At 33.2% G+C, this 13,097-nt stretch overlaps 2 protein-coding genes across 2 annotated transcripts in view; one reads left to right on the top strand and one right to left on the bottom strand.

The window, feature by feature from the left end:
- PAPLA1 (Phosphatidic Acid Phospholipase A1) overlaps positions 1 to 13,097 on the top strand; it is a 70,812-nt gene that overhangs the window by 2,245 nt on the left and 55,470 nt on the right. The window lies entirely within an intron of this gene.
- Positions 787 to 13,097, bottom strand: part of LOC106114331 (uncharacterized) — a 33,965-nt gene continuing 21,654 nt past the window's right edge. The window contains exons 11-20 of the mRNA XM_013307491.1: positions 12,534 to 12,685; positions 5,691 to 5,787; positions 5,218 to 5,345; positions 4,637 to 4,818; positions 4,190 to 4,273; positions 3,676 to 3,773; positions 3,418 to 3,521; positions 2,786 to 2,962; positions 2,014 to 2,193; positions 787 to 1,622 (exon numbers count right to left, since the gene is read on the bottom strand). Coding sequence (XP_013162945.1) covers positions 1,468 to 1,622; positions 2,014 to 2,193; positions 2,786 to 2,962; positions 3,418 to 3,521; positions 3,676 to 3,773; positions 4,190 to 4,273; positions 4,637 to 4,818; positions 5,218 to 5,345; positions 5,691 to 5,787; positions 12,534 to 12,685 — 1,357 coding nt within the window. The 3' untranslated portion in view covers positions 787 to 1,467. The remainder of the gene's footprint in view (positions 1,623 to 2,013; positions 2,194 to 2,785; positions 2,963 to 3,417; positions 3,522 to 3,675; positions 3,774 to 4,189; positions 4,274 to 4,636; positions 4,819 to 5,217; positions 5,346 to 5,690; positions 5,788 to 12,533; positions 12,686 to 13,097) is intronic.

Below are 13,097 nucleotides of genomic sequence, written 5' to 3'. Positions count from 1 at the left end.
CGGAACAGAGGATGCATGGGAAGGGAAAATATTAGGCAACGCATATGCAATTGCGTATGTCTATGGGCAACGGTCACTTCGCTATTTAGCGATTTCAGGTGACTGCTCGCTTGTTTGCCATCTTATGATATACTAAAGAAATGAAGTGATTTAACAGTCATTTTTTTGTGTTGTGATTGTGAATTTATCAACTTAATTAAACTTAGGTAACTATTAATATGAAAATAATTATAATTAAAATGGAATTTATTAAATTAAATACGTATTAATATGAAATAAATCAAAAATATAAATTCTATTGTGTAACTTATATGACAATTAGTGACTTAAAATAATAATTTTCCTTAATTAAATTATTTATAAATAAATTTGTGGATTCTAAAATAATTATAATCTAAAGACGTATTTTATTATCGTATCAAGAAACGAAAAATTACGTAAAATACCGTATCAAAGATATACACAAAAAAATCTATTTAAAAACAAAAAATTTACTGGTACATTAATATTATAAAAAGATTGTCCTAAACATAGTAATATAAACTTATCTGTTCAGGTAAGAGAAGCTTCTATTTTGGTTATGCGTAATACTTTCTTGATATTGAGGGGCGCTAGTGTGCTGTAAATTTTTTTCACATATGACCACAGATTATTATGGCTGTCTTTATTTTTATTTCCCCCCATTTTTTAAGTGCTTTTTTTTTAAATAATTTTGTAGTTTTTATAATACATTTAATTATTATGTTTCTATTTTTTTTAATATGGCAATTATTTTTATTATGCTGTCAGTAGAAATTTTAATTTGAATAACATCGATATATAGTAACTAATTTAATTGTTTAGTCATATTTTTTATGTGTATATGTCAGCTTTATGAATGTGTTTATATACTTGTGCCTGCGACTTTGTCTGTGCGAAATTAAAAATAAATTCTATTAATAAAGCCTATGTTACTAAGTTGTGATGTCTCTTTTTAGTTGAAAGAAGAAATTTAGCATTAAAATTGATTTTGAGTTTATTCTTTATGTATAAAATACAAATTTGTCATCTTTATAATATTATTTGAAATAAGAAGCTTGTATACAACTGCAGTTTCAAAATTTGTACTCATCTGTATGTTTTTAATACATATTTATGGATAATTGTATACATTTTTGTATACAAATTACTAAACGTTGAAAAATCTCACAAATATTATAAATGCGAAAGTTTGGATAGATGGACGGATGGATATTTGTAACAATGTATCTCCCGAATGTCTCAACTGATGATAAAATGGCACAGATGTAGAAAATAGTCTGGAAGAACACATTTGCTATTAACTTTTTTTTTAATTCCGTACAGACGGAGTCGCTGGCCTCAACTAGTGTATATGCAGCTGACCGTACTTAAACTTCTTAATGTCTTTTCTTTATTAATTTTATTATGCGATGATTTGAAAATATGTTAAATACGAATTACTCGAACTTAGCTAACATTTCTACTGGCATATGATGGTAGTTCCCTTGAAGATTTGCGTTTCCTTACGCACCATGTTATGAGGAATATTATAATAGCTATCAGAGCTATGATTAGAAGAACACCGAGAACAATGGCTGCTATTCCAGCGTCTGTGATGTAATCTGAAAGAAATTTAGAACTTTAATTAGCTATTAGTATGGCGACTACAGCCCGTACATCTATCTTAAATAACTAAGAGATGCACAGAAAGCGAATATTTACCCTTATGTGTTCTCCATCCTTATATGAAAGGGGTGGGAAAGGAAAAAGAATTAAAATTAGACATAGGTGCATTAACTAATTTTAATCGACGGAGGAGGGAAGGCACAGAAAGGGAATATTTCCGCTTATGAGTTACTTCCTCCGTCCTTATAACATAAAGGGTGGGAAGGGAGATAGGACTAAAATTAGGTCTCCAGAATTCACAGTCATTGTAAGTGGAATTGCTTCCACTTGATGCGAATTTCTATTAACAAAGGATACCTTCTATGGATATATTAGGTATGTTCTTACTGGATATATCCATTGTATAGCTGTTTGTGTTGCCGTAGATATCCACAGCGTTGACAACAACTCTTGTGCTGCAACATGTTGATCTGTACACGGTGACAACTTCCTCTCTAGTGCCAGATATGAATGTTTTATCTTGTGCAGCCATTAGACCTAATGGTGTTGATGTGATACGGAGTAGGCCTGGAATACAGGATGTTGTATGTTATAGCTGTTAGTTGATTGATTTTTATGATATTGTGGATGGCTTCAAAGGTAGAGGTAGACCAAAGAATGAATGTATTGTTTGAAAGAGTATATGTGTAAGATGGAGGTGGATTCAGATATGATTGATAGAGTATGGAGTACATACTGTGCTGACCCTCCGTAGGGATAATGGCAGGTTGATGACTGAAATGTTACTAATATTATAAATGCGAATGTTTGTGTTGATGTATGTTTGTTAGAATATATCTCCGGAATGGCTGCATGGATCTCGATGAAATTTGGAGTGGACAGTGTGGGAAATTTAAAAAAAAAACCATGATTCTTTTTTCAATATTACACACAGACACTCTACTTTTATTAATTGTATAGATGTAAAAACTAAGTGTCGCCCACGACTCCAACTAAAAGCGGAATTAAAAATAAAACTTAATTAGTTGCCTATGTATTCTTTCAAACAATCATACATCCAAATATTCGCATTTATAATATAAGTAAGATAATTTTGATTGTTTCTAACAAGCGAAGTCACAAGTAAAAACTAGTATACAATTGTCGGCTCTGTTCTTACCTCCACTATCCCTCGCGTAGACTGTAGCAGACCAAGTATGTTCGGCGCAATCGTTGCCCATTCTTCCAATGCAATGACCTTGATAGCTATGTCTCACTTCAGGCGCGAATGTATCCACTTGACTCTCGTTTGGATTAACGACGTAGACGTATGCAGATATTGATATTTGATCCAAGCCTGGTGGGTAATTGAATGAACTTTGAATGTGGGTAGTTTTAAAGTATAATAATATAACTCAAAAACTACTGCATACTTTTTAAGTTTTAAAAATGGAAGCAAATGACACGCAATACATTTTGAATAGAATTATGCAAATCAGATAACTAGGGGCGGAGTCCAGATTATAAAAAAAACAGACGAATTGACAATCTCCTTTTTGAAGTTGGTTAAAACATGGAGACTGTATTGGTTTAAGCATCTTTGTGCTAGTTTTCATTAGGTTCGTTAAAAATCAAGCCATTTATAATAACACAGAAGGGTAGTTTTAAAAATAAAATTAAGTTCTCCACAATGATGCTATTATTGATTAGTTTTCATCGATATAGTAAAGTTCTCAATGCCTAAACCCTTATAAATATGTAATTTGGTTGTAATTTTGCAAAAGAAAATGTAGGGTAGTTATCAATAATTACCATATGCTGTGAATGTGATGAAATCTCTGACTCCTGGCTGCGCTGCGGTCGAGATTAATAGGTTAACTATCACATTGAGGGTCTGACCTGATTGTATTGTTTGTCTGAAAGAAATAAAAAAAGATATAAGATGAGTATCTCTGTAGTGTCTAGAATCTGACCGTATCCTTTTGCAGGATAAGATTCAAATGAAATTTTGTTTCAAAATATATTCAGCCAGTACTTTTTATTTTTTAAGCACCAAATGTGTGTACTTACGATGAAGGTTCTATGCTTCTCAAGAATCTTAATTCTCCAGTCGCACCAAAGCTGAATCTCACGGCTTGTTCTCGATAGTTACTTACTTCGAAATGCAACTGTAAAGTTAAAGAATTAATCGTTATGCGTAGATGTATGAATGTGGAAGAAGACTGTGTCAGGAGGCCACCAAACGGAAGTATTCCTGTGCCTTTTTTGATAGTTTAGAATTCTTTTATTACTTTCTGAATTCGTTACAAACATATTATACAAAAATATTTTTTTTACGGTGAAGGAAAACATCGTGATGCTTGTGCATATATCGGCAAGGAAATTTAAAGATATGTGTGAAGTCAACCCGCAATGGGCCAAGTCATCCCTAAGGTAGGATTGGAGCCCCTCAGTAGGGATGTAAATCTTTTGTCTTTACAATATTAGTTAATATCAGAGGTCCACAAATTAGTAGTTACCCCCTGCTACTACGCCGGTTTCTACGTGGACCCCAGTGGGTCTTAGATGTTAAAAGATCATTTACCTGTAAACTATCACCCGGTGATCCGTAAAGTCTTGATCCCAGTCCTATAATGAGTGCTGTCACAAGAGTACCTTGTTGGACTACCTAGAATATAATGTATACTTTTAATTTTTGACTACCCTCATATACTAAGGTACCCGAAATATAAACGAGAAGCGTGATATCGCTCGAACCAATCGATTTAATTGAAATCTGATGGAAATAATCGACAGAAAACGAATCAGAAATCGATAATCTCTTTGTCTTCAATCACCATATAGAATACGATAATTTGTGTCTACCCACATTTATGAAATAGAAGACAATCTCTGTTTTACATAGGACAACTGATGAGGTTATTTACATTTTGTATGTTAATAAGTAGTAGCTATCGCAGATAATCTAGAAAGCATGGTATCTACGCGTTGCAAGTAGCTCCAGAATACTGCGGTATTTTTAAATTCTTACCCGAGATGTCCGACCATACGGTAATGCGTTTGTCTCATTCAAGCGCATTTTATGCATGTGTATATTTTCTTCTTCTACCCCCTCTAAGTCATTGTTGGAGTTTGGGAATATGACAGCAGATCTGCCGTTCCTTACTTCTATCTCATGGTCGATAGGTCCTGAGAATCTTATGAAAGGATCCCCTGGAAATCATACAGTATAGATAGAGCCATAGAACAATGTAAGTCTAGACTTGATGGTGTTTGTTTAAAAATACTTTCATGATAATGGACGATGATTAGAGAATGGTAGTACCAATAGCCCAATATTTAAAGTTGTTGATGTCTGACCGTGTAGTCTTGGGTTCGATTTCACTTGACTAATGTCAACCTTATCCTAGCATAATCTTTAAGCTTCAAACTTATACTTTTGTTAACTGAGGTTTGTTCTTACTTAAGGAAGTGGGACTGTGTTGCACTGAGGCCAAGTCTTAGGGCAGTGGGGGTGTGTTGACCGAAGTCTAGTCTTACTAAGGACAGTGAGGGGCAGTGTGTCTGTCTGTCTTACTTATGACAGTGTCCACTCGTGTTGCGATGACTAACCTTGTATATTTCTTCCTAATATTTTCGCGTACACTCTTGATACTTTTAGTTTAGGTAATGGAACCGCTTCTTCAATTTCAGTCACGAGGTTTATGTGAGCCGGATTGGTATTAGATGACGCAGGGTAGCTGTAGAATTAAAGAAAAATGTTATTAGTACCATAGATGTAGTATAGTTTTTTGTAGTATAAGGTGGCAAATGGGGAAGAGGCCACCGGATTTTACTAAGCTCTATAGCTTCTTCTAGTTGCTAGTTCTCTAAGTGGTAGCCCATAGACCATAGACATTTGCAAGATGCAAAAAGTTTGCATATGTTTTGTCTACTTTATTGGATAGGATCAGTCCTTTCTCCCGCCAAATCCGAAGTGGATTCCCATCTTTTCTTAATGTTAAAAGTTGCTGTCTGTCTATGCAGAGCAATTGAGGTTGGTTAATATAAAGATTTGTCCTTTTTTTAATTTAAAGTTGACTTACCTGAAAGGTAATTTAGCCAATTCGGTACCATATTCGTCAACTAATGATGACTCTCGGACGCTCGCTACTGGACCTATGACCCGGAGGTTCAGCGAATCTGGATATATAAAGAATGTAATGTTAAAATATCTTTTAAATAATCGTAATTAATATCGTGTTGTTATCGTCATATGTTGGGTGAAGGAGTCCCTTTTGAAATTGAATAGCAAATATAATTTGAATAATGTTTGCCTTACAGTTGAAGTAGGCGTTTATATTACTCATTATTTCAAACTCAAGGTGATAGTAATTATTGTTATTAAATCAAAGGAACTAAAGACAATTTCTTTGGTATTTTAAACAATTATTAAATTTAACTTTATAACTATTTTTCTATAATAATTTATTTACGTTATACTAACATGATCTAGTACCTGTCGCATGCGACTGTCCGAACGGAATTGTTAAAATTTAATTAGTAGTCTATGTCTATATGTATTCTTCCAGACTATGTTCTACATCTATGACCAATTTCATCGACATCCATGAAGACGAACATTCGCATTTATATTAGTAAGATTTAAAGCAGTTTCCTTGCTTAAAGTTTTTTTCGCTGAGCGATAAAAAAATACAGTATATACAGGGTGTCCCAAAAGGTTAAGTACATAGGAAGGGGGATGATAGGGGTGGTCACAGGGGTCACCAGAAAAATTAAATAAAAATTCCCCTCTGGATATTAAAAAAAATAAATGGCATTTTTTTAAAACTTAAAAATTTTTCACTTTCTGGGGCAATTTTAATTTTCTTTAAAATCTTTGTTAGTTGTATTGTTTTTTTTATTTCATATTGATAAAGGGTTATTGACGATAACATAATAGCTTTTTTTTAAATATAGCAATATTTGTAGGTCATCGGTTACAAAATTGCCCCAGAAGGTGTAAAATTTTTAACTTTTTAAAAAATGCCATTTACTTTTTTTAATACCCAGAGGGGAATTTTTATTTAATTTTTCTGGTGACCCTTGTGACCACCCATATCATACCCCTTCCTATGTACGTAACCTTTTGGGACACCCTGTAGGTCATAATATAATGTTATTATTTGTTATACTAATTATCAAGTATTCACAATCAACAAGGAAGTTTCATGTTTGCCGGGTTACGCGGGTTATCGGTGACGTGCTAGATAACACTGCACTACGACATAATGTATGAATGGACTATCTTACTAATATTATTTTAACAGTGGTAGAGCCCGCTTTAACATCTTCGCACGAATCGGCCCGGATCGCCCGGTGAAATACCACGACCACACAGAAGACAGGCGTGAAGTGGAAGTAATTCCGTGTTTCGTCTGATGAGTGTGCGTCCCGGAGGCCTAATTTAGTCTTTTTTCCCTTCCCACACTTTTTCTTATAAGGAAAAGATGGGAAGTGGAAGTGGACTTTACGGATGAGAGGATGCATGGGAAGAGAAAATATTTTCTTTCTGTGCATCCTCTCCTCCGTCGATTAAAGGTAAGGCAACGCATATGCAATTGCGTATGTCTATGGGCAACGGTCACATCGCTATTTCAGCGATTTCAAGTGGTCGCTCGCTCGTTTGCCACCTTATGATATAAAAAAATTTATAAATGCGAATGTTTGGATGTTTGTTAGAAGGTATCTACAGAACGGCTGTATGGATCTCGATGTAATTACTCATAGATGTAGAGCATAGTCTGGAAGAGTAGTTTTACTAATATTATAAATCCGAATGTTTGGATGTTTGTTAGAAGGTATCTTCAGAACGACTGTATGGATCTCGATGAAATTACTCATAGATGTAGAACATAGTCTGGAAGAAAACGTAGCCTACTAATTAGGTTTTCTTAACTCCGCGCAGACGGAGTCGCGGGCGACAACTAGTTGGAAAATAGATATCGCCTTTATGTCCATGTATTATTAGATTCAAACTATATGTGTGTTCATTACGCGGGGAGTTGATGCTCTGCGGAGCGTTTGGTGTCATATTGCGAGCTGTCATAAATTTTGAATGCCGTTATACATTGGTTACGCCTTGATATTTTAGTAGTGAAATAATTCGAACAAATCGTTTTGAAAATTATGAACTTGGTACATTGTTACTGGACAATGTTTTTTTTTAAATTCAATGCTAACGGATGTGTCCAATTTTCTTTATTGTAGTAAATTGTTGCATAATAAAGTAAAATTGATTCAGCCATTACGAATAAATGCGTTTGAAATTGTAATATTAATCTAATCATCGGCCACTGTTTCATGTCTAACATTTATTAAGTAAACATGATAACGTAATTAAGGAAATTAGTTCGCTATTTGAATCTTCTCGCGTCAGTTGTTTCGCGCGTAAAGACGCCATCTTGTTTATTTTCGTCAGTAAATTTTGGCGGGTAATGTGTGATTATAAAAGTCAAAAGTGCTTTAAAAATTTGTATTCGAAATTCAAATTTAAAAAGTTTGTTCCGTGGCTGAATATGCAAATGTTCTTTGCCTTTTTTTTGTATAGAAATGAGAGCGTTTATAATACGAAGTAGTAAAAACTCCACCGTGTAAACGATTATGTTTTTTGTTACAACGGGATTTCGTTGAATTAAGAATTAAGCGGTTTTTTTCTATGCTACAGCAATGTTTTAATTCGTTGTTTTATTAGACTTTTTATGTGTAGTTTTGTAACGGTTTTTTTTTAAACTGGAATGGTGTAAGATGATTATAAAATGTGTTGGTTGCACACTAAATATAATTAAAAAAAATCGTAGCACTGGCCAGTTGAGTAATCGATTTTTTTTTAAATGAACACAACACAAATGTCAGTCGCTATGTCGTCAATAAAAAAAATATGCAAAACACTATACCCTTTCATTATTCAATATCCGTGACATTATGTAAGGTTAAACGATCGCGTAATATTTTTAAAATATTACTCTAAATATTAGTAAATACTATTTTGTTGTGGTTAGAAAGTATAAATGCCGGTTTGGGAGTGCAATATGACGACCTTGATCTACAAAACGCGGCCATTTTGAAAAGATGGCCGACCTGTCAGCGCGACTTTTCGAGGTTATTATTTTTCTTATTGATTTTTATTGGTTCAAGGGCTGTCATTGTGTTCTATAAATGTTTTGATCTTGGGGTTTTGACAAAGTGCATTCGCTTCGAAATGATTATATATCGAATTTTTAATATGTAAGTAACTGAGGCGCGACAATCACGCGACTTATCCAAAGTTTTAGTTTTATACATTTTGTAAGTAAATTATGGAATCGTTTTCGAATGCATCTTGTCTAATTCTTTAGTTTTGTTTTTAATACTGTTGATTGGAGTCCCTGATTCAATTCCCTAGGGATTAAAGTTTTATTTTTATTAGTACAGTAAAACAATTGCTTTTTTTAAATATTAATGCAATAGAGAAATGATTTTCTTTGTCTATGAGTCTATGGTAGTATTGTTTTTTTTTTAATAAAACCGATTGTGACAGCCCTGAATCGTAGCATGTTTTTGTCTATGTTATTTGTCTATGCTTTAAACTAAAAATGGTTTTGTAAGTTTGATATTGATATAGCGCAATCAGTTGATTGAATATTTTTTTGTTTTGTTTTTTTTTTTAAAACCGGATATGTTTTTTTTTAACGCAAAAAGGTAAGTTTGAATTAATTTAGATCTATGATTGGATTGTTATGGTTTGATACTTGTTTTTGTTTGTACATAGCGTTATAAATCATTAGATTATGTGTCGAATTAATCTTGAATATCGTATTACTTTTTGCTAACCGTACATAAGTTTAATAGCAAAGTCATCGACATTTATGCCACCGTCGTATTATTTTCTTGGGCGTTTAACGATATATCTAAATATGACCTGACGTCCGGATTTATATGTGTTTCTCATCTTTTTTATATTACGATTGAATTTCGAAATAAAGTATATAAAGATAAATTAAATTAAATACACGGTGTTAAGATACTAGCTGTCGCCTGCGACTCCATTGGTCGCAGCATAATGTTATATAGCCTAAAGCCTTCCTCTATAAATGGACTATCCAACATAAAAAGAATTTTTCAAATCGGACCAGTAGTTCCTTAGATTAGCGCGTTTAAACAAACAAACTCTTCCGTTTTATAATATTAGTATAGATTTTTCAGTTTTAGAGTTTTTTGTGACAATTATGAGACTAGTTTTTACTCGCCTCTTCATCTCAGAATTAAAAAAAGATGAAAAGTACATAGTGTTGTATTGTTCTGGAGCATTCTTCTAGCAATCCATACGTTTAAACATTCGCATTTATAATATTAGTACCGAATCGTTAAGAAGCCAGAAAAATGTATAAGAATTTTGAAAGCACTTCTATATAAGTAACTTATATTTATTGCAACTTGACAATCAATTGTTTTATATATATACTAGCGGACCCGACAGACGTTGTCCTGTCTACACGTCTTTAATTCGAATATTATTTAAAATTTGACACTGCGATGGTAGCGCCGTCTGTCGGATCCAATGTAAAACATTCCAAAATCAACAACTACTGATAAATTAAAAGTTAATTAAAAAAACATTGTCCAGCAGACAAAATTGTGAATCTAAACCATTCCCAGATCCCCTTGAACACACACAAAAAATTTCATCAAAATCACTCCAGTCGTTTGAGATAAGTTCAGTCTTTTTGTTTAATATAATTGTGAAATGGTTAATAACGTTTGTATTTGTTAATTTGCTGATCTTATATATTAATAAGCGACCAGTAACTACACCTAAACCCTGTGGGTTTTTAGTACTGATGTCTAATCGATGTTTAATTTGTTATGTAAAGGTTTTGTAGAATAAAAAAAATACAAAAAGTAATAAGTAAAGTAAGATTTTACTGGAAATGTTTTGGAATTGATTTATTTTAGTTAAATGTTCATTTTGTCTATGGTTAAGGAATTGGATTGTTTAAAATACGTCATTTTTGAACTATTTTGTTGTTTCCTTCCTTATTGGATTTCACGTCGACGTGATAGACATTCTTGTCACGTTTGTGACGTGTTGTTCCTTTGTTTATATGATACTTTGTATTCAGAAATAGCATCTATGTGGTTTTATTTAATATAATTATATGTATTTTTAATGTGTCAGGTTAAAACTATTAATTACTCTATGTCTTCTTCCAGACTTTGTTTTATATCTATGCCAAATTTCATCAAGATCCATGCAGCCGTTCTGGAGATACGTTCCAACAAACATCCATCTATCGTAAACATTTGCATTTATAATATTAGTAAGATTATTTTCTTTGTCACATTTTTCATAATTTAAACTTGATTTCATGCGAATTTAAACCAATTTATTTGGATATTTTTTTTAATACATGAAAAAACTTTCCATTTTCTTTAATGTCCGATTTGATTTATTACATGTAACATGTCATATTTATATGGGATATGAAATCATACATTGCCTACGGGTTTTAAGTGTGTTGAACTCGAGATTTTTTTACAGTACATTTCCATTGACGAAATTAATTTTTAGAAATATATTCGTCTCTTACATATTTAATGAATTGACTTGTGTCGATACATGTTTTTAGTGGAAACTTATCCGTTTACAGTTGTATGTTTGGTTATATTAAATAGCTTAATTATTATACAATCACTAAAATACTCCGCCGGAATTAAACTTGATTAGTTGTCTATGTGTTCTTCCAGACTATGTTCTACATCTATGATAAATTACAGCGCGATCTATGCAGTCGTACTGGAGATATCTTCTGACAAATCTATACGAACATTCGCATTTATAATATTAGTAAGAAGTAAGATTAAATTAAAATGTCCGTCTGTTTACAAGTGCGTGTTTGTTTTGGGTAATTTAAACAATGGTTCGTTCGATTTTGACGGGACTTTGAGTTAACATGATGGACGTGGACAAATAAAGTTATTTTATTTTTATTTTAGCGCTGAAGTCGCGGGCAACAGCTAGTCTATGATAAACTTGTATTATCAGATAATAATGCTATCAAATATCTATATTCCTATCTTTAAAGGAAATAAACAAAGTTCATTTGTTTTCTTCCGTAAGGAATACGTTAATCACGCGAGGATCGAAAGAGGTGATGTTCCGAATGAAATCAAGATATTGCAAAGAAATGGGGTTTAAATATAATATCGCATGTAATTTCTTATATCTTATCTTATAATAAATCTTATGTCTTAATCTTATATATAAAATTCTCTTGTCACAATTTTCGTTCCCATACTCCTCCGAAACGGCTCGACCGATTCTCATGAAATTATGTGAGCATATTGAGTAGGTCTGAGAATCGGCCAACATCTATTTTTAATCCCGCGCGGACGAAGTCGCGGGCGACAGCTAGTGTTTATATATAAAAAAGAGAGTCGTGTTAGTTACACTATTTATAACTCAAGAACGGCTTTACCGATATGCCTGAAAATTGGTGAGGAGGTAGCTTAGAGCCAGGAGACGGACATAGGATACTATTATTCATTTTTTTTCGAATTTTTATGCCTTGAAGAGTTGCTTTTTATTTAACGTACTAATATTATAAATGCGAATGTTTAGATGGATGGGTGGGCTACACTAATTAAGTTCTTTTTATATTATATATCCACGCGGACAGAGTCGCGGGCGACAGCTAGTAATGTTATAAATGCGAATGTCTGGATGGGTTGATTGTTAGAAGGTATCTCCAGAACGGCTGCATGGATCTCGCTGAAATTTGGCACATATTCTTCCAGACTGTGTCCAACATCTAAAACAAATTTTATCGATGTCCTTGCAATTGGAGATACCTACTAACAAACATCCATCCAAAAATTTCCATTTATATTATTAGTAAGCTTATTCTTACCTTCGTCAACCTCAGCTCTGAAATGTACTCTGGTTCTTGCGAAGACGCTCAGTCTGTAATCGCAGCTGTCGCAGCGCACGCTCAGATGCCACACGCCGACCAAATCGTTAGATACGTCCGCCATGGTTGGCGTCACGGGCACGACTGACAATCTATAGTCAAATGACATATTTTACTCATTATTGTTTAATGATGATGGCTTGTAGGATTTGCATCTTGTTGATTCCTAATATTTTAAATTATTCGCTGTTTAATATTTGAATGAAAGATTGTATGTCATATTTACATATATTTAGTTGTTTTTACTGTATAGAGAAAACATTTACGAGAGAATGACGTGCTTTCGGTACAAAGTCCAGTGTCAGAATGAATAGTGAGGGGACATAAACGTTGACATTTTATTAAGGCTAGTGTTGAGTCAATACACTGGCTCATTTTCGGATTTTCTTCCTAACAGTACTTGTAAACCCCTTTATTTCCCTACGTGGTACACGTCTGCTTTGACTCCAGGTGATCCACATTGGAATTGATGTAAATAATTCAGTTGGGGTTATTATATACCAA

This window comes from Papilio xuthus, unplaced genomic scaffold, assembly GCF_000836235.2.
Source record: "Papilio xuthus unplaced genomic scaffold, Pxut_1.1 DF829673.1, whole genome shotgun sequence".
Taxonomy (NCBI): Eukaryota; Metazoa; Arthropoda; class Insecta; order Lepidoptera; family Papilionidae; genus Papilio; species Papilio xuthus.
This window is presented reverse-complemented; position numbering and strand designations above follow the sequence as displayed.